The sequence below is a fragment of the Phocoena sinus genome, chromosome 7 (assembly GCF_008692025.1).
Source record: "Phocoena sinus isolate mPhoSin1 chromosome 7, mPhoSin1.pri, whole genome shotgun sequence".
Classification (NCBI taxonomy): domain Eukaryota; kingdom Metazoa; phylum Chordata; class Mammalia; order Artiodactyla; family Phocoenidae; genus Phocoena; species Phocoena sinus.
The window spans coordinates 8,486,373-8,508,566 of NC_045769.1; the positions used below are offsets into that span (position 1 = coordinate 8,486,373).

General features: G+C 37.2%; 1 protein-coding gene across 2 annotated transcripts in view; it reads right to left on the minus strand.

Annotated features, from left to right (window-relative positions):
• Positions 1 to 22,194, minus strand: part of PSMD1 (proteasome 26S subunit, non-ATPase 1) — a 106,070-nt gene that overhangs the window by 12,984 nt on the left and 70,892 nt on the right. For both annotated transcript variants that reach the window (XM_032637193.1, XM_032637192.1), the window contains 6 exons: positions 17,947 to 18,063; positions 10,682 to 10,784; positions 5,096 to 5,265; positions 3,270 to 3,362; positions 1,748 to 1,834; positions 1,029 to 1,175 (listed from right to left, as the gene is read on the minus strand). In XM_032637193.1, the coding sequence (XP_032493084.1) occupies positions 1,029 to 1,175; positions 1,748 to 1,834; positions 3,270 to 3,362; positions 5,096 to 5,265; positions 10,682 to 10,784; positions 17,947 to 18,063 (717 nt within the window). The remainder of the gene's footprint in view (positions 1 to 1,028; positions 1,176 to 1,747; positions 1,835 to 3,269; positions 3,363 to 5,095; positions 5,266 to 10,681; positions 10,785 to 17,946; positions 18,064 to 22,194) is intronic.

Consider the following 22,194-nt stretch of genomic DNA (forward strand, 5'->3'; position numbering starts at 1 on the left):
CTGAGGATTTACCATGTTCCACATGTTGTTTTAAGTGTTTCACATATAACAACCTATTTAATCTTTACAATATTCCTAGGCGGTAGGTAGTATCACCATCCCAATTATTAGATGAGGAAACTGAAAGATGAAGCAATCAAATGACTTGTCTCAGTTACACAGCTAAGAAACAGCAGATCTGCAATATAAACTCAGTTCCGCCCAATTCTAGCTCTTCCACTAAATATCTTCCATCCTCTGCCCTTGTCTCCTCTAGCTGATAATCTAGTCAGGTAAGAGCTTGACTCACAACTGTGGTTAAGAGTTGTCACCACCATCAGGGACCACCTTCAAGCTGATGAGAATGGGTTTACTTTTCTATAAGGATCTAGAAATCTTGTCTCTGACATTTGAGACAGGTCCAGGATTTGAATGTATTAAATATGTCTACTAATGGTTCTCTAGTTTTCGAGATACAAGAACCTAGAAAATAAAGACATTATCATGGCTCAAATTTCTGATCAGCATTTGTTTCTAACATGAAACATTCTGCCCTAGAATAAATTAAATGGCATGAAGATCCTTTTCTAATTGTAAAATAGGACACTCTAAGTGCTTATGTATTAAGTGTATTACCTTGTTCAATCACATTCCTATGAGTTAAGGATGATAATTCTTATTTTATAGTATGAAAACTGAGGAAGAGAGGATTATTACTTGGCTTAAGGTCTCATAGGCTGAGAGTGGTAGAATCAGGATTCAAACTCAGGATGTCTGGCTCCACAGTCTGTAGTCCAAGTCACTATGCTGTATTAGAAACTTCCATGATGTAAGCCTTTGGTAGATGAAGGATGTTTGCAGGGTCACACAAAGAAAAGTCTCCCCAAATCTATATGGAATGCAAGGGAATGTCCTCTTTTGCTAAGAGATTTATTAGTACTACAGAGCTTTTCCCAATACTTTGGAGATTTATCCTTCTCTATAAAGATTCCATTGCCCTACAGATTAACATCCTACTGGTATATAGTTAAGGGCCATTGGTGACTTACTGGTTTGAAAGGCTGGTATCTGCAGGTCTCTGGCATGCTTAGGACCTTAAGTTGGGCAGGCATAACTCGGGCTGGGTTATCCAATAACTGGAAGTTTGGCTCAGGTTCTTTTTTCTTCTCTTTTTCTTCCTTTTTCTCTGCCTCATCCTAGGCGGGAAAAAATAGCCCCATAAAAGTTCACTTCTGTTCTACATCACTGAATAATGTTTAATAAATTTACTGAGCAACTATTAGGTGCAAAAGGTAGTTAGGATTAGACATAACGGAAGTAGAAGTAAAGTGATACCAGACTCAGACAAGAGAGATGGTAACTCTACTTGGGGGTGAGAATGATACTTAACTTAGTTGTAAAGAGTGAGAAGGTTTTTCTATCATCAGCGATATTCAAAAATAAATGATGTTCCCTTTGCCTGAAAGGGCTTTCCTCTCTACCACCATCATCTCACTGTCTAATGAAAATCCTACTCTGCCCTTCAAAACTCATTTTAGTTGTCATTTCCTCCAAGAACTCATTTTTGATTTGTACCCTTCTATTCTTCCCATGAATGGGTATAATTTCTGAAGTCTCTTCCAATCAAAATTTTGAGTCTCCATGCTTGGAACAGGATAATTATTTAAAGGAAGCCAAGAGCAAGGTATAACAATGTTTAACTAAGGAAGAATCTGGACCATGACAGAGAAAGCTACATCAACCCATATGACCACCAAGTTATACCTACCACTTCCATTTTCTCCTCCTCCTTTTTTTCCTTTTCTTTTTCCTTCTTTTTAGCCTTGGCAGTTATAGATAACACAGCAGTGGAAACCTAGAAGAGTGAACAGGGTAAATCATTTTAATCCCTTACTTACACGCAAATGTACAAGCCCAATGAGAATTCAGTTCTACAGTACTATTCTGTTTCCTGGTAGTAAGTATCATAAAGAACAAAATAATCTGGGAATATAAAGATAACTTACTGTTACAGTCATCAGGTAAATCTTTAGTTCCTAGAGGCCTGTGTCCAATATAACTCTAATTTTTTTTGATCTGTAGTATACCTTGGATGTGAATTTGCTATGATAAGTTTCTAAGATAGAGATTTGGGTGCCACATCCTTTTTTACTTCATAGGGAAAGCACTGGAAAACAAAAATTTTCTCCAAACCTGGTCATAAAGATCTCTCACTGGACTAGATGCCCTACAATGGTAATCCACAGTGGGTGAGTCATTAACCTAGAATTATCCTCCTTGATGGGTCTCATTGAAATCAAAGGTGAAACAGGTACTTCGAAAGGCTGGGCAGTAATGGTGTAAAGCTGCCTTTGTTTTAGACTCAAAAGGGAGGGGGCCCTGAAACACAGCTGATGAACAAGATACTGCTGTCAAAGGATACCATCACCTACCACCCGCAAATTTGGTCAGTTATATAATTATCCCTACTTAACTATAACATTTACAGCAAATAGTCAACTGGCTAATATGGAACATTTTCTTGAGGGAAAAAATCATTTTCCTAAACCTCAAGTGTCATAAAGGGTAATTTTACTGAGAAAACTACAGGGGCAAGCACAGCTCTCAATTTCACCATACTTTAACTTAACACGTATCAATGAGTGTCTTCATGCTTGTGGGGAGGAGTATATAAATTGGTTATATCCATTTTGAAAAGAAATTTAGTTGACACTTATAAAAATAAATAATGTGCATTACTTTTGATCAAGCAATTCCATATCTAAGATCCTAACCTATAGCTATACTGGTACAAGTGCACAAATATATACGTATAAAAACTCTATTCCAGTCCCATTTGTAACAGTGACAAATCAGAAATAACCTTAAATGTCTATCAGATAAAGAACTGGTAAGACGATTATATATACATAAAGGGATTGCTCTGCAGCTTTGGAAAAAGAGATCAATACACATTGAAAGTTTTTTAAAAAAATTGTTAAAGTGAAAACAATAAGATGCAGAACAGCACACAGAATAATTCGATTTGTGGTATAAAAAGTATAGCTATGTGCAGAAAAAACATTTGGAGGGATTCACAAATTGTGATTCCTGCAACATGGGACTTGGATGACCAGGAGAGAAAAGGGCTTTCACTTTATATTCCTGTGTAACGTTGGATTTTACTATGAGAAGTATTAACTTTAAAAATACCTACTTTAAAACATAACAATATTTAAAACAAACCCAAGTAAAACACTAAGCAGCTCCTATATAGGTACAAATGGTGCTCAAAGTAGCAAAAACCCTACCTTTTCCTTTTCTTTTTCTTTTGGTACTTCCAGAGGGGCAGGATATGCAAATGTTGATGGTTTACAGTTTGATTTATATTGAACTTTCGGCATCTGAAGAAATAAGAGAATTCCCCCCTCTATTAAAATAATCAAAATCAAGATTTAAGTACTCTATGCTCTTAACAAGCGTATACAGATGCCAAGGGGTGCCAGAAGTCTCAATCCTGGCTAAATTACACAGTTATTCAATTATGTTACCACTCCTCCCTTAAAGGCATCTCTCTTCTTTCACTGAATTAGTTTTGAGGTGCTTTACAAAACTACTGTGGTCCCCTATACTTTCTTCAAGCGCTGTGCCTTTAAACAGGCATCCCTTTCATTTTTACTGACCACACATCCTGCTTCAGAGCGTTAAGTCCCACTCACAGTGTGAGCATCAGATCAACTGTTACCTTCTTTGTAAAGTGTCATCTGATTATCTAACCTGCATTCCTAACTTCCATGTCCCTTCCTTGTACCACAGTAACAACCTATACACGTCCATATACAGTTTCTACACCATATAATCACACCTTACAAGAGTCTAGCGTGAGCCTAATGGAAAAGTCGGCTTTGCATTACTTATTGACCAGGTTTAAAGTTCTCTAGTCTGAATTTTTCTCTATTTACCCAAGAGAATGGTAATGAGCATCACATTTACTAGGACAAGCAATCTTGTCTTTTCCATCCCACTTTCACTGTAAGGAATGGAAACAGAGATCATAAAATTGTGTGCCAGAGGAAGATGTCCCTAAAGATTATACAGTATGTCTAACCACAATGTTAAATGTTAGGGATTGGGAAAACAAAAGATTCTTGCTCTGAGAGATAAAACTGCTCAATATTTACAAATGTGAGTAGTTTAATACTGAAACACTTAGAGGATAATTAATTGGCTATACAGCTATACTGAAAAAAATCAATTCAATGAAATACTCAATCTTTACCAGCCATTTTTTGGCCTAAAATTTTTCCACTCTGAAAACTTAACAGAATGTTTTAACAATGGCGATGACCAAATGTAAGAGTTATTTAAAGATCAAAAAGCCTCTGAGAGGATGCAAGACCAAGAAAGTGATTCATCAGGCCACAGGACTGAGAAAAAAGACATAAGCAAAAATCTCATTAAAAAAAAAAAAAGGATAGTGTGATGACAGGGAATGTATCACCTTAAGTCTTTGACTTAAGTGACTAGTTTCTTTCTGTCAGTGTCCCTGGCTCCTCACTGCTGGTCTTGCTTTCTGCCACTACCAAACGGACATCCTCCTACCTTGTTTTCCCTTTAGCAACAATCCTCTCTTCCATCAAATGCTCTAGCATCACATAACACTGAAACATATCCCTGTCTCAAACCTTCCTTCCTTAATAAGATTTAGTTTAGGTCTTCCTTGCCCAGATTATTGCAATAGCATTGTAACAAATTTCCACTGATATCAGAATGTTTCTAAAATGCAAATCTTATCATGTCATTTATCTGCATGAAATCCTACAACAGCTCTCACACACCTTCAATATTAAATAAAATTCATCAGTGATTATAAATCCTTTGCATATTTTTATATTTTGCCCCCCTCTTACCAATCCCTCTCAATTGATTTACCCAAGGTTACGCAGTTAGTAAAAAGACTTGATTTTCAAAACTTCCACCAACACACTCCTCTCAATAAGGTGATGATTCAGTCTGAAGGGAAAATATATTAATAAGATGCCAACTAATCTTTAAGATTTTATGAAAATCCTCGTGAGTGGGTGGCAAATAGGATATGGTGAAGATACAATATAAAACTGAGGTCTCACAAACATACCTTTAAGTCCTTGTTAAGGCCAATGACACAGGTAGGGGTATAAGCCAATGACAGGAAGTGTGAAAGAGGAAACCAGAACCAGAACTGGGTAAAGACAAGGACGCCAACCACAGAAGGCATATGGGTATGCCCAGTTCTGGACTGCAAGGAGATTGTGACATTATGTCCACCTGTAGAAAAGGAGAGAAATCATAAACATGAATCTAGTTGAGCAATAATAAAGATTTCTAAGTACTACACTAGGGAAAAATTTGGTGATTATTTTGAGAGTATAGTTCTAAAATCTAATATGAAGTCACTGGAATTAGTTAGCCAATGAGCTATCTAGGGTCTCCAAAATTGGAAATACTGGACTAAGGGTAATTTAGAACTTCTTTCTATATAGGTAGGCATTTTTCAAAAACTAAGCCTCAAGGATATCAGAACGTGTATGCTTAATTAAATATTAATCTATATTGTACATTGGCTTTTAATGTGCAAACAAAAAGTAAAATTTTAGTACATATCATATTTGTAAACAGTGGCAAAGAGACAAGAGGTAAATACTGTTTGCTTATTTTTATTCTTTCTGCTTTAGTCATGTCTGAATGCAGGCAGCTCCAAGATTAACTAGCCTTGTGATCTTGGACAAATCACTTTACCTCTAAAAGTTTTTTTTTCCCATTGGCAAAATGAGAGTTTGAACTTGAGCATTTGAACTAGAGCACTACCACTAACAAAAGAAAACTTTTAATATCCAATCCTTGATTCAACTGAAAAAATTTTTTGAGGAAGCACAATATGTAAAACAACGAAATCAGAGCTAATTCTGTTAAATCAGAAGAGATTTGGGGCTTGAATCTGACCTGTAAATCTACCTCTTTCCACATCCCCTAGACTTTCCCTTGAGGGAGTGCAGAGAAACACAGTTTGAAAGCTAGTAAACAAGAACTAAGATCCAAGTATCAGTTAGCTAAGATCTCTACTGGGACCTCATAAGGCTGAGATTCTAGGAGGCTTTAGGGGTTGCAAACTTGAATGTCTTTAGGAACTGGTCAGGTAAACAAATGAGAAAAGTTGGACTGAAAGCAGTGTGGATTGAAGCAAACTGAAAAGTTCATGTCGGGCTTCCCTGGTGGCGCAGTGGTTGAGAGTCCGCCTGCCGATGCAGGAGACACTGGTTTGTGCCCCGGTCCGGGAAGATCCCACATGCCGTGGAGCGGCTGGGCCCGTGAGCCATGGCTGCTGAGCCTGCACGTTGGGAACCTGTGCTCTGCAACGGGAGAGGCCACAACGGTGAGAGGCCCGCGTGTTGCAAAAAAAAAAGGTCGTGTCATATTTAAAGAGGACATGTTACTAGGGGTGTTAGATCCAGGGTCACTATGTAATTTTGTTTTTAACAGTACACTTGAATCTGGATTTCGGACAAAATTTTGCAAATTTTGCTAGGCAGGCAAAAACGTGTTTAAGGCAGGTATGGCCCATGGGCTGCTGTGTTGCAGCCTCTGGCCTATAGTAACAGTGTTAGTGTTGGACCCCAGAACTTTAAGACACGAATCTTTTAGTTTATATAATATAGCCCACAAAAATAAGGCTTGTTTGTGCCTAGTCACCACCCTAATATGAATTCCAATTCTGGATTTCCATTGCTCACATTTCACTTCTCTTCATCTCAGTATCACACAGACACCTTCATGTTTTTTATGTATTTATTTATGGCTGTGTTGGGTCTTTGTTGCTATGCAAAGGCTTTTTCTAGTTGCGGTGAGTGGGGGCTACTCTTTGTTGTGGTGTGCGGTCTTCTCATTGCGGTGGCTTCTCGTGTTGCAGAGCACGGGCTCTAGGTGCATGGGCTTCAGCAGTTGTCACACGTGGGCTCAGTAGTTGTGGCTCACGGGTTTAGTTGCTCTGTGGCATGTGGGATTTTCCCGGACCAGGGCTTGAACCCGTGTCCCCTGCATTGGCGGGCCGATTCTTAACCACTGCGCCACCAGGGAAGTCCTGCCTTCATGTTTTGCTTGGAGTTAGGAAGTGAGTACTAACTTTACTAAGCCAAAAAAAGCATTTTTTAAATAAGAATCAGCATTCTACTGTTCAACCAAATAACCTAGATTTTCTTAATACTCCCTCTACAGATATTTCATTTAAGATTTTGCCTAGAAATAAATCAGGTATACTTTAATTGTGTTTTTCCAACAGGAATGAGTTATACTTTTACTGTCTTACTTATATTCTTCCCTATTCTAAACCCTACATTCACAGAATGCTTACAATATATTAAAAATTTTGAAATACTGAAAAAGATTCCAAGGAGCCTCCAATCTAGTGAAGACAGATAATTAGATAATTAAAATAAAGCACAAAAGTATTATGTTAGGTATAACTGGGTACTAGGCCCACCTACATGGTGGAGGCTGAATACAGTAGAAGAAGAGGGGGGAAAGGCTTCCTAGAGAATGTGATATTTGATCTAAGTTTTGAAGCTGAATTTTCTTTTATTTCAATGAAACCTATCTTCTTCACACTTAGAAACTAAACTAGCCTTTAGTTCTAATAGTTTGAGATTTAATATGAAACAAGGGCAAGTTTATTCTATTGATAGTGTTTGCACAGTTTTACAAACTTCACCATAAACTTTCTTAATCTTCAGCTTTTCTCCTTGAAGAAACCAAATCATTGAGTGAGTTCTCATAAACTTTACTCATTCCTTTGAAGTTGCCCTCTCCAGATTTTCTCTACTACCATTAACTTCTGAGAGATAAATTACAGGACTAAAATTTTTTCTAATGCAGTTGCAGAAATGTTTTCCAGGAAGAAAGGATATTAGCAAAGTGAAAAAGGGTAAGAAAATAATCTTATGCTCCTAATAGCAAATATGGCAGTACACGACTTTCATGTACTTAATGACACTAAAAAGAGAAATGGAAAGAAGCATCAAAACTTGATTGGTGCACCACAGATCAAACAGACACTCCCCAAAAAAAAGATGGAAGGAGAGAAGGGCTCAAAGAGGAAGGAGGGGAAAACAGAGAGAGGACTTTTAGTAAAAATGGCAGAATAACAAAGAATTGTAAGAGATGGAAGGAGAGAAGGGCTCAAAGAGGAAGGAGGGGAAACCAGAGAGGGGACTTCTAGTAAAGATGGCAGAATAAAGCTAAAACAAAGAATTATTCTCTCCCCAATTTCTTAACAAATGACTCTAATTTAGTAGTACTAAAGAATGAGTAAAGGGTTGAAGCCTAAAACCACAAACTTCAAAAACTAGCAGCTAAAAGAAAACATAAAAGATTATGGAGTAGTAAAATGTTACTTCTAAATCCTATTTAAAAACCAGTTACCAAAAGTAGCCAATCTGAAAAGGTTACATACTGTATGATTCCAACTATATAACATTCTCGAAAAGGAAAAACTAAAGCTATAGAGACAGCAGAAAGATCAGTGGTTGCCCAGGGACTGGGGGTGCGGGGGTGGGGAGGGAGGGAGGGATGAAAATGTAGAGCACAGAGGATTTTTAAGGCAGTGAAAGTATTCTGTATGATACTGTAAATGTGGATACATATCATTACGCATCTATCAAAACCCACAGAGAGTGAACCCGAATGTAAACTAGAGACTGACAAAATCCAGTCAGTTAAGTGTTAAGTCTTAGTATAGATACCTTGGAAAAAGAAGCAGCAATAAAAGAAATGGTGGTGAGCACTGAATCCCTTTAAATATGAAACTAAGACTAAACTGTGAGAATTATGATTTCACAAGAGTATGTAAATGTTATGAGCTATGACAATGTAAACATAATATAAAAATTTTGGAAGGTGGCAAAGAATGAGAAAGGAGAAACTATGGCATGTCAATGTCTGTATCATTTATACATGGGAGAGAATACCATCAAGAACTGAAATGGTTTACTTCATCTAAAGTTATCTATAGAATACTGTCCTAATTTATATACAGCTGCAACGACCTATCTTTAAATTAAAAAGAGAGAAAAATATAAATTGTACGTTAAACACTAAAAATTTAAGCAGAAAACTCTCAACTTCTTGGAAAATTAAAACAGAACAAACTTTACTAGACAAATGGATTAAAAGAGAAGGGTATTTGCCTCAAAAATTTAGAAAACAAGGACTTCCCTGGTGGTCCAGTGGCTAAGACTCCATGCTCCCAATGCAGGGGGCCCGGGTTCGATCCCTGGTCAGGGAACTAGATCCCACATGCATGCCACAACTAAGAGTTCGCATGCCACAACTAAAGATCCCACATGCTGCAACGAAGATCCTGCGTGCTGCAACTAAGACCCAGCTCAGCCAAAATAAATAAATTAATTAATTAAAAAAAATTTAGAAAACAGCACCAACATTCTAAGAAAGAAAAAGCAAATAAGAGTGAAGCAAAAATAAAGAATTTAGGGGAAAAAAAGACTAGCAATAGCATATAAACAAAAAGAGAAATCTCTAGCAAATCTAATTAAGAAAAAGATAATATAATCAAATTAGAAAGGAGACAGATTTTTTTAAAAAGCCTTATATATAAGGGAGATTACCTAAAATTAAAAAATAAGGATGCTGAAAATCTTAATATGACTAAAAATACTCTAAGTACAACACCTGACAAGGTTAACAAAAAAACTTACGATATCAAAAACTTCAGCTTCTTTCTCTGATTTCCTTCACTAGAAATATAAACACATTTCTAGTTGACCAATAAAAGAATGTTTGCAATAAATATGGCTAACAGTGTTTTTATTAGAAGAAATTAAGATAACCAACAAGTTTTAGAAAAGCTCATCTAGTAATAGAATTACTATGAAAACCTTGAGATACTATCGTTTTACCTTCCAAATTAGCAAAGATTAATGAAAAAGATTATACTCTACATGCCTAGGGTACAGTTAGAAAAAGAATCTCACACTTGAATGAAACAGTTATGCTTCCTCCCTTCTACCCTACTGAGTGAGATATCACCAGTAATAACAGTTAAAGAATAGGTTGAATGAACCCCAAGTCCAAGGTACTAAAGCACACCATTCTATCTTGAAAGGGTAGCCCATCTCTTTCTAAATAAACCATAGTGTAGTGGTGAAGAATGTGAAGTCAGGAGCCAGTTGGTACAGTGTGCTATGCATTTACTAGGCAAATATTCCATGTATCTTATTTTAGGATGATTTAGCTGCTAGAGTTTGTCTAAAACCTAATTTTTTCCTCAAAAAATTTCCAATGTCAACTTGTTTAAAACTGATATATACTAAGAAAATTAAAGGAAAAGAAATCAGCCAACACTCACTGAGCACTTTACTAAGTGACTGGGACTGTTTTAGTTGCTTTACATATATTTTTAATCCTCCAGCACTATGAAGTAGACCTTACGAAACAAGAAAACAGACATAAAGAGGGGAAATATAGCTAGTACTGTAAAGGGACTGGGATTCAAACCGTAATAGTCTGCAGTTTTAACTCTACTAAATTATTTCTATGAACTACAGGCTCCAAATTTTCTCCAGGAGTAATTTGTCCCATGCTCAATTTCTACATTGTCATATAGTTAGAACATATATTTCATTAGATTTAGTTTAAACAGACAAATTAATCTGGAAGATTTAAAAACATTTACCTGCATCCAGTATGCCCTGGGCCAGAATAGCGCCAAACTTGGCCATGACATCATCGTGTTTATCATTGATGACTTTCGAATACAGCTGTCTGAACTGATTCACCTGAAGGAACAAGAAAACCAATTATAGTCTAGTTCTATTCACTTGCTGTGTCATTTTCGAGCGGGGAATAGACTGCTCAAATGGCAATAAAACCTGAGTTCTGATTCACAACATTCAAAAAGAGAGCGTTCTGGGCTTCCCTGATGGCGCAGTGGTTGAGAATCTGCCTGCCAATGCAGGGGACACGGGTTCGAGCCCTGGTCTGGGAAGATCCCACATGCCACGGAGCAACTAAGCCCGTGAGCCGTAACTACTGAGCCTGCGCACCTAGAGCCTGTGCTCCACAACAGGAGAGGCCGCAATAGTGAGAGGCCCGCACACCGCGATGACGAGTGGCCCCCGCTTGCGCAACTAGAGAAAGCCCTCGCACAGAAACGAAGACCCAACACAACCAAAAATAAATAAATACACTTATTAAAAAAAAAAAAAAAAAAAAAGAGGGTACTGGACCGGATTTGAAGGCAGAACAGTCCCATGGTTGAAATCATGGATGTCATGACTTTTCTGGTATGGGAGCACCAGCTCTGTTTTCAATCCTCATTCCACAGTGGATGATTCAGACTCAGAGGAATGCTGAGTGTGATTTCATATTGTACCACTGTTAGTCAGCAGGCTTAAACAGTTCAAGTGAACACTAAGGCTTTCAGTGAACTCTGAATTACACCTCTTCTGCTCACCATCAACCTACAGATTTCCTAATCGGCACAGTCCTTCAATTCTACCTTACAACAAACTACCTTTCACTGCAGCTGTGTGAGGCATATTTTGGATTTATATTCACATATACAATAAAGATTTTCATTATGCTTACACATCAATTTTCAGAGGACACATCACAATAATTACTCTTACCAAAAGAATACATCAAGGGACTTCCCTGGTGGCGCAGTGGTTAAGAATCCGCCTGCCAATGCAGGGGACACGGGTTGGATCCCTGGTCCAGGAAGATCCCGCATGCCGTGGAGCAACTAAGCCTGTGCATCTCAACTACTGAGCCTGTGCTCTAGAGCCTGCGAGCCACAACTACTGAGCCTGCACTCTAGAGCCCGTGCTCCGCAACGAGAAGCCACCGCAGTGAGAAGCCTGCGCACGCCAAGGAAGAGTAGCCCCCACTCGCTGCAACGAGAGGAAGCCCGCGCGCAGCAACGAAGACCCAATGCAGCCAAAAATAAAATTAATTAAAAACAAAAAGGGAAAAAAAAAATCTTAAAAAAAAAGAACACACCAAAATGGAATACATGTTGACTCATTCAGGGAGGGATTACTGGTAATTTTTGTTCGCTTCTTTATTATTTTCTGTATTTTTCAAAATTAACATATATTACTTTTATAATTAGAAAATAATATTTATAAAATATATGATCGCATCAAAATATCTGATTTTTGGGTGACAATAAGGGAAATATTTTATGCTTCCTCCATGTCTTACACTTCTCTGTTTTCCCACCAAGTGCTTTTCAAATGGTAAGCACCCAGAAAGAAGTCGGCTTGTTCAAGAGCACATGATCACCAGAGCTCCCCAAATCTGCCAAAGGCAGAAAATATTGAATTTGAGTTTCCCAATATAATGATTTTATCTGCATTACGTATTCTTTCAGAATCTCTTACCCTTTTCATTTATCTTGGTCGGGGAGGCCACACTATGATACAGGGCAGAGTACCTTAGGGTCAGACAACACTGGCTTATAAACACCTCTGCTCTAATAAGCTGTTTGGGTAAGTTACTTGGCTTTTCTGAGTCTCTGTTTCTTCGGCTGCTGTAAGGACTATATGAAGTAATACATATGTAAAGTAATGTGTAAAAGTAATGTGTAAAAGGCATTTTATGATTCAGTAAGCATGGCTGTCTTACCATATCAGAGCAGAGTCCTACCAGTCCTCCATGACTATCCTCTCTGCAACCTAAATACTGCTATCAAAATGATATTCCTTAAAATGGTTCTCACTTATTTATTCATAGGCAACGACAGAATGTGATAGCGAAAACAACGAACTAACTCTGCCACTACCCAGCATATGACCATTAGCAAGCTACTCACTTCTTTACATCTTACTTTCTCTAACTATAAAACCCTGCACGATGAGATCATCATAAAATTCCCTTCTAGTTTTAAAAATCCTAAGGTTTGATGATTTTACTCTGGTTCAACAAGTCAAATTCCTTTGATTCTTAACTTATTTTACATGAACACTTATATTACCTTATATAGGATGGAAATTTTATGTGCTAAGTTTACATGAACTTACAAAAAGAAACGCTGGACAAAGCACTGTATGTACATTATAAGGAAGAACTTAAATATAAAACCACACCCCAAACAACAGGACATTTGGTGAAACTAAAAGATGGAATAAAAATAATCAATGCAAATACATAATGGGTTTCTCCAATCAATATTAAGTAGACTAGTACTTTTAAAAAGCTAGTTTTTGTTCATCACTTAAAAATTTTTCCTCATTTTATTACTTATGCAGCAGTAACTTAATTTTCATTATTATGATTCTTCATAAAGAATTATTATATTAGTAGGTTAGGATAGTATCTTATTTGGAAGGCGACTTTGAGCCCATCTGGTCTACTCTGCCTGATTTACAGATGTGAAAAATGGAACCAAGATAGGTAAAATGACTGGCTTGCTTGTGATTACAAACAATTAATTGCAGTCATGGCTAAGGATCATGATTTTCTGACTCAATTTCATCGCTATGAATAGTATGGCCCCCACATAAAACAAATTAGAATTTGTAGGAGAAAATCATATTAATTTCCCATTTTATATTATGATAATCTCACAGAAAACACAATTAAATTTCAAACAATGCTGTGACCCATGCCTTCTGCTGTGCCTGATTATCTAAAATCTACCTTCTCCAAATCCTGCATTTAAAACACTCATCATGTTTTTAACTCTGTACACCTTATACTGTTGGAAAAAAACAAAACCCATACTTCTATGTCAGCGAGAAAAATAAAGGATGGGAGAAGGGCATAAAGTTCCGTAAACGTCTTTTCTGTGGTTACTTATCACCTAGGTGTGTCTCTTCCTGTTTTTTTTTTTTTTTTTTTCCTGTTTTCCTGGATATAGAAATGAAGCTGTACATTAGGGATCAGTTTTAGAGGTTTTTTTTCCCTTTTCTCTTTCTATGACATTACATTAGCTCTTATGACTTCAACTAGGTATATAATTCCTTCCACGAACTCACTGAGGCCCGAAGAATTTTGGAATTCAGAATTTAGAAAGGTGACATGGTGCACACACCATAAGTTATGCAATACCCTCAGTGGAGCGTGGGGGTAATATCCCGTAATCAACCAAGTTAATATTTCTGAAGCAGCAAAATGAATGTTTACTAAATGGGATAAAGGCTATAAATGAGTTCATACTGGCTCAGATTTTACAGCCAAACGAGTCCTTAAATACAGACAAAACTCTTAGTTTTCAGACCTTTCTGTAAATTAGAATTGCAGATAAAGGCCATGAACTTATATAATTTATCTGGGCTAGCTCCCATCTCTTTCTTTAGTTCTGTTTTTTTCCTATGCTCTCATCTTAAATCCAACTGACTTGCTATAATCTCAAACTTAACATGCCTAATGTGAAAATTATCTTTATTCTTTTTCAAGATTCCTGGCAATGCGATCATGATTTCCCCACTATCAATATCCCAAGTGATGTTTTCAGCTCCCTCCTCAATCTTATTAGTATTATTTTGTTCATGGTAGTTGGTTGTGCCTTTTCTTTATATTACCACCAACACTTTTAGGGTCCAAATCCCTGTCTTACTTAAGGCAACAGTATGGTAATACAAATTACTATTTAAAAATGTGTTATGCTGTAAAATAAAACCTTATAATATAAACGTTCATGCTGATTTATTTTAAAACTGCAAAAGCTGATCAAACTTGGCCAAATATGATCCTACTTCCAAAAAGGGTACATGCCAGTGGTGGGAGAAGCTTCCTTGTAATAGGCCTCAGGCTAGATGATATTAGGCAAGGAGGAGCACAGGATCCCATTCTTACACTTTAATATTTTTATCTGATTCTATATATGATACTTGTTATATACATGTTCAAATAACTGCTAACAGTGGAGTTCATTTAATAAGATAAACAGAAGATAGATCCTTCATAAAGAGTTGGGTTCTGGAGACAAAATAACTCCAAGGACCTATAAAAGAACAGTATTCTAGTTAAATGGTTCTGAACCTCTGGTCTAAGAGCCTTCTAAATTGGGTTTGTAATCACCCAAGGGTGTATGCATGTTCTGGGGTCTATGTTTGTGAGAGTGAGTGAGCAAGAAACTGGCAGAAGAAAAGCAAAGATGTACTGGAGTTAGTTAAGCTAAGACCACAATGTGTAGAGCTTAGTGTTAAGACAGCATTCTGCAAAAGGATGTGAGGTAGATCATGACTGCATAAAAAACATTTCCTTTGGAAATTTCCATTAAAAATCTCACAAAATATCTGAGAAATGTCCCTTCTGTATTCCTTTGAGGAGGGGGTTACAGTCTTGATGAAATTAACACTTGATCTTTGATTTCAAGGCATTTTCATGGACTGGTTTGTAACCTTGTGACTAGGACTCTGTAGCCTTGAGAACTTACTTCTCTTCAAGCTCGTTAACAGCTTTTTCTTTTCAGCAATATCACATACCACCCCAAAAGAATATCAATTTTTAAAATTTTGGCCACGCCACGTGGCTTGCAGGATCTTAGTTCCCGGAGCAGGGACTGAACCCATGCCCCCTGCAGTGGAAGTACGAAGTCCCAACCACTGGACCGCCAGGGAATTCCCAGAATATCAATGTTGCCTTCTTCGCAATTATCAGGTAAGAGAGAGATATAAACTATATATAGTCTACAAAGCTCTTGATCACATGCTTAAGAGCAGAAAACGATGAAACAGAACTTAAAGTTTAAGGATTCATGAAGTGAGTAACAATTTTACTCTAAGGGATAGTGTTTCCAGAAAGAACATTTGTTGTATACACTTTTGCTTTTGTAGTCACTGGGGTACACATTTAACTTTCCCCATTGAGTTTATATTAATGGCACAGCCTACCAGCTATAACTGCGTTTTAACATTCTTATCGATACCCAAGATTCTGATACAATGTGAAGATGCAAGTGTACACCACATATTCACAACAGCTAAGACTTCATTCAACAAAATTTATGGAATGATTACAAAATACTAATTATTTAAACTGCTGTATTTTTTACATTTTCTAAATATGAAAAAGTTTTGTTTATTAGAATAAATAGTTGAAAGTTTTTGAAACTATACAGCCTACCCTAACCTAACCCCACCCCCATTACAAAGTACTCTGCCATTGCTGGTACAGAGCTTATGGTTATAAAATCAATGAAATCCTATAGCAGAGGATGGGAAGATGGCAAAACATTTGTCATGTTCACAATACGTATAACAAGAAAGCAACATGCGAGGTCAAAATGAATAAATATCTATATATTACTGTTAGGGGACGTGCATTCCATGGTCAAACTTCCTTCTTTAATGACATTACTCAGTTGGATAACCTCCAGCTGATAAAGCTCAACAGAAGATCAAAAGTAGAAATAAAAGATGCAAAAGCTACTCATAACTGCTCTATTTAAAAACAAAAACCAAAAAGAAATGTGGTCTGCTTGAAAAGATGTTTATATTCTAGAAGATACAATATATTAAGTAATGTATTATTAAAAGAGGATGAGAAGTTTGATTCTATTTTTTGCAACAATCCAATTTTTATAAGTCTTAAAAGTGATTTTAGGAGAGAGTAGGACTGGATTTAAAAAAAAAAAAAAAGGACAGCAACAAAAATGATAGCAACTGCTCAGAAAAGGAAATCTATTAAAGCTCCACAGAATAATCAATGAGTTCTGAAATTTTTTTTCTCTTCCTCCCCAGTCTATCTATTGATACTTTGCTAAAAATGAATCTGCTTAATGAGGCAGAAGACAGTATACCAGTGGCTTTTTCTGTTGTCAATTTCTTTGACTGTTTCTTATATAGGAGCAGAATTATACAAGGTTGTTAAATGCCCTAACTTTAAATTAAGAAGTAAAGATCTGAAATTACTGCATAAGCTATATACATCTATTAAACATGTCACACATGGTAATTTTTAGTATATGTAATAAGATTTATGCACTTTCTGTTTCTCAACAAAATGAGAAGTTCTGGGTGAGGTGCCAAGCTACATTAGTTACCAAAGTCTGAAATGAGGTCCGAGAGACTATCATGAGGAAATTTTAAAACAGATGCCTCAAAATCTGTTATGGGGTCATCCACACGGTATATATGAGGACTTGATTGTATCAATAGAAGGATATGTGAAAAGGATTTCTCTACGGGGAAAACTGGGCTTTAAGTCTTTCCCACTAACAATAAGCCTAGAGATGGGCTTCAGAGAGACCATGTGGTGAGCATGTGGTGAGCCTAGTATGATCAGTGGTCATTGTGCACTGACATCTGACACATGAGTTATGAGGCAATAGCTATTGACTGAGGCACAAGCAATGAGAGAGGAAGGGGGAGAGAGAGGGAGAGGCAGGCAAAGCTGCACTGAGAGCCTATTATACTCCTACCTACAAGAAGGGCAAAAAATGCAATAGTGTTTCTGTGGACAGATGTGGGTCAAAGAAGAAAGAAAGCCTTCCTGGAGCCATTTGAAACCCTGCCCAAGGGATCTCCAATGAGGGCAATGACATTCTAACAGAGAATCTGGGTGTACTCATTTCTAAACTGAGACTGTATATACCATATAAAGTTTTTATTACCTCAGAAGGATGGATCAAAAAAAATCACAGACCACTTAGTTTGCATCTTGTATCACAGGAACAAGTTATCCTACTGAATAAATTTTAAAAGCACAGCAGGAGGCAAAAATTCAAGTTGATTTTTATGATTTTGTCAACCCATGAGTTCTAATTTTTCAAGTATGGCTATATAACTGAATTAACAAAGTGACCATAAATTTATAAAAAATGCAATCAAAGAGTATTATATACTTAAAGTTCTCCAATTCTCCTACCTCTTTACTTTCTGTGAGTTCAGTGTACACCATATTTGAGGTAGAAATGTCCTCAAAAGAAGATAAGCTACCAAAGAAAAGCCTGAACCAGCTCTCTTCTAGAGAATTTTTTTGTTTGCTCACCTTGGGACAAGTGATTTCAGTCTGCTGGATCATGATGAGAGCCGAAGCTATGAGAGCTCCTTGCCTCACATAGTTCACAGGGTCATTTGTCATTGGTTCTAGCAAATTAATTGCTTCCTGAAAGCATTAACAAAAAAAACTTTTAATAAAGTTTATATAGCTAAATTTTCAGATTAGTTACTGTCTTTCTAAGTCAATATTTTCATCTAACATTGTAATCACAAGTTAATTTAAGACTACTTGGATGCAACAGTCAGAACTGAGTATGCTTTAAGTTTCAATATAATTGATGGTAAGTGAAAAGGAAGCTTACAACACAAGTGCTCCTGTCTTGGGGTAAAAGAGATAAAAAAGAAAGTAGAAAAAATGAGATTAATGTTTGATAAACACCTATTATTTTCCAGGTGCAGTGGGAGGTATTTTATATATATTATCCACTTAATCCTCTTCATCCTAAAACAACAATAACAGCAATACAAAACAATCTTTAAAAACAAAGAAACAGAGTTAGACAGGTAAAGTAAATTGCCAAAAATCACATAAGTGTAGCAAACTCAGGCCAGTCTGACTCTAAGTATCCAACTTCCTTCAAATACTAGAGTAAGATAATATCTTAAGATGATTTTACAAAATCTAATTTAAAAAATTAAATAAATCAAATGTAAATTGAAACAAACAAAAAACAAAGAGAAACAAAACTCCCAAAACAAAAAAGATTTTACCTGCTAGGAGAATGGCAACACAAATTAAGTCAAATAGGACTAGAAATGATTCCATGGTTACACTTCCCACATATGGTGGGATTTTCCAAAATGTTTACCAGGATATCCCCAATATCATATTCTTCAGAATACCAGTTCTATGAAAACGGGATTCCTTGATTAAATAAGTTTGGGAGCTCCTGCATTCTGTGTATCACCCTCTCTTGCGATTCAAAAACATATCTAGCACACCAAGGGCTCCAGGAGTGTACATGTCATAACAAAAGGTTCAAGAAACCTTATTAAAGAAACTACTAGACCTTTGCATAGCCCAGCATCTGTTCATTGTATTTGACCAAGAACTCTTTTGTTCCATTATAATTTCTATTACACACCCTGCAGGACCTTTGTTCAGTGCCCCTTACAAGAGTCTTAGGCAGGTATAAATTTGGAGGAACAAAGCAATTATTTTATATGATTATCAAACTTAATTTAATACAGTATGTCATTTCTCAAATGTCCTTTGTTCCAAAGCCAAGTAAAGGAAGAATAAATTGAATCCTTTTTTGGGGGGCGTGGGGGGAATGACTTCAGATTTCCTTTCATGTCAATTTATTTACTTAAGAAATATCAGAGCAAGAGACTGGTTCAAGATAGCGGAGTAGAAGGATGTGCGCTCACTTCCTCTTGAGAGAGCACTGGAATCACAACTAACTGCTGAACGATCACTGACAGGAAGACACTGGAACTCACCAAAAAGATACCCCACATCCAAAGACAAAGGAGAAACCACAATGAGATGGCAGGAGGGGGGCAATCACAGTAAAATCAAATCCCATAACTGCTGGGTGGTGACTCACAAACTGGAGAACACTTATACCACAGAAGTCCACCCACTGGAGTGAAGGTTCTGAGCCCCACGTCAGGCTTCCCAACCTGGGGGTCTGGCAACTGGAGGAGGAATTCCTAGAGAATCAGACTTTGAAGGCTAGTGGGATTTGATTGCAGGACTTCAGCAGCACTGGGGGAAACAGAGACTCCACTCTTGGAGGGCACACAAAAAGTAGTGTGCGCACTGGGACCCAGGGGAAGGAGCAGTGACCCCATAGGAGACTGAACCAGACCTACTGCTTGTGCTGGAGGGTCTCCTGCAGAGGCAGGGGGTGGCTGTGTCTCGCCATAAGGACAAGGACACTGGCAGCAGAAGTTCTGGGAAGTACTCCTTGGCGTGAGCCTCCCCAGAGTCTGCCATTAGCCCCACCAAAGAGTCAGGTAGGATCCAGTGTTGGGTCGCCTCAGGCCAAACAACCAACAAGGAGGGAACCCAACTCCTCCATCAGCAGACAAGCTGATTAAAGTTCTACTGAGCTCTGCCCACCACCAGTCCCTCCCATCAGGAAACTTGCACAAGCCTCTTAGACAGCCTCATCCACCAGAGGGCAGACAGCAGAAGCAAGAAGAACTACAATCCTGAAGCCTGTGGAACAAAAAACACATTCACGGAAAGAGAGACAAGATGAAAAGGCAGAGGGCTATGTCCTAGATGAAGAAACAAGATAAAACCCCAGAAAAACAACTAAATGAAGTGGAGATAGGAAACCTTCCAGAAAAAGAACTAAGAATAATGATAGTGAAGGTGATCCAGGACCTCAGAAAAACAATGAAGGCAAAGATCGAGAAGATGCAAGAAATGTTTAACAAAGACCTAGAAGAATTAAAGAACAAACAAACAGAGATGAACAATACAATAACTGAAATGAAAACTACACTAGAAGGAATCAATAGCAGAATAACTGAGGCAGAAGAACGGATAAGTGACTTGGAAGACAGAATGGTGGAATTCACTGCTGTGGAACAGAATAAAGAAAAAAGAATGAAACGAAATGAAGACAGCATAAGAGACCTCTGGGACAATATTAAACGCAACAACATTCGCATTATAGGGGTCCCAGAAGGAGAAGAGAGAGAGAAAGGACCCGAGAAAATATTCAAAGAGATTATAGTCAAAAACTTCCCCGACATGGGAAAGGAAATAGCCACCCAAGCCCAGGAAGCACAGAGAGTCCCAGGCACGATAAACCCAAGGAGAAACATGGCAAGACACACAGTAATCAAACCGACAAAAATTAAAGACAGAAAAATTACTGAAAGCAACAAGGGAAAAAATGACAAATAACATACAAGGGAACTCCCATAAGGCTAACAGCTGATTTCTCAGCAGAAACTCTACAGGCCAGAAGGGAGTGGCATGATATATTTCAAGTGATGAAAGGGAAGAACCTACAACCAAGATTACTTTACCCAGCAAGGATCTCATTCAGATTCAATGGAGAAAACAACAGTTTAAAGACAAGCAGAAGCTAAAAGAATTCAGCAGCACCAAACCAGCTCTACAACAAATGCTAAAGGAACTTCTTTAAGTGGGAAACACAAGAGAAGAAAAGGACCTATAAAGACAAACCCAAAACAATTAAGAAAATGGTAACAGGAACATACATATCGATAACTACCTTAAACATGAATAGATTAAAAGCTCCAACCAAAAGATACAGGCTCTCTGAATGGATACAAAAACAAGACCCATATATATGCTGTCTACAAGAGACCCACTTCAGACCTAGGGACACATACAGACTGAAAGTGAGGGGATGGAAAAAGATATTCCATGCAAATGGAAATCAAAAGAAAGCTGGAGTAGCAATATTCATATCAGAGAAAATAGACTCTAAAATAAACAGTGTTACAAGAGACAAGGAAGGACACTACATAATTATCAAGGGATCAATCCAAGAAGAAGATATAACAATTATAAATATATATGCACCCAACACAGGAGCACCTCAATACATAGGCAACTGCTAACAGCTATAAAAGAGGAAATCAACAGTAACACAATAATAGTGGGGGAATTTAACACCTCACTTACACCAATGGACAGATCATCCAGACAGAAAATTAATAAGGAAACATAAGCTTTAAATGACACAACAGACCAGATAGATTTAATTGATATTTATATGATATTCCATCCAAAAACAGGAGATTACACTTTCTTCTCAAGTGCACACAGAACATTCTCCAGGATAGATCACATCTTGGTCACAAAACAAGCCTCAGTAAATTTAAGAAAACTGAAATCATATCAAGCACCTTTTCTGACCTCAACACTATGAGATTAGAAATCAATTACAGGGAAAAAAACGTAAAAAACACAAACACATGGAGGCTAAACAATACGTTACTAAATAACCAAGAGATCACTGAAGAAATCAAAGAGGAAATCAAAACATACCTAGAGACAAATATGATGATCCAAAACCTATGGGATGCAGCAAAAGCAGTTCTAAGAGGGAAGTTTATAGCTATAAAAGCCTACCTCAAGAAACAAGAAAAATCTCAAATAAACAGTCTAACCTTACACCTGAAGGAACTAGAGAAAGAAGAACAAACAAAATGCAAAGTTAGCAGAAGGAAAGAAATCATAAAGATCAGAGCAGAAATAAATGAAATAGAAACAAAGAAAACAACAGAAAAGATCAATAAAACT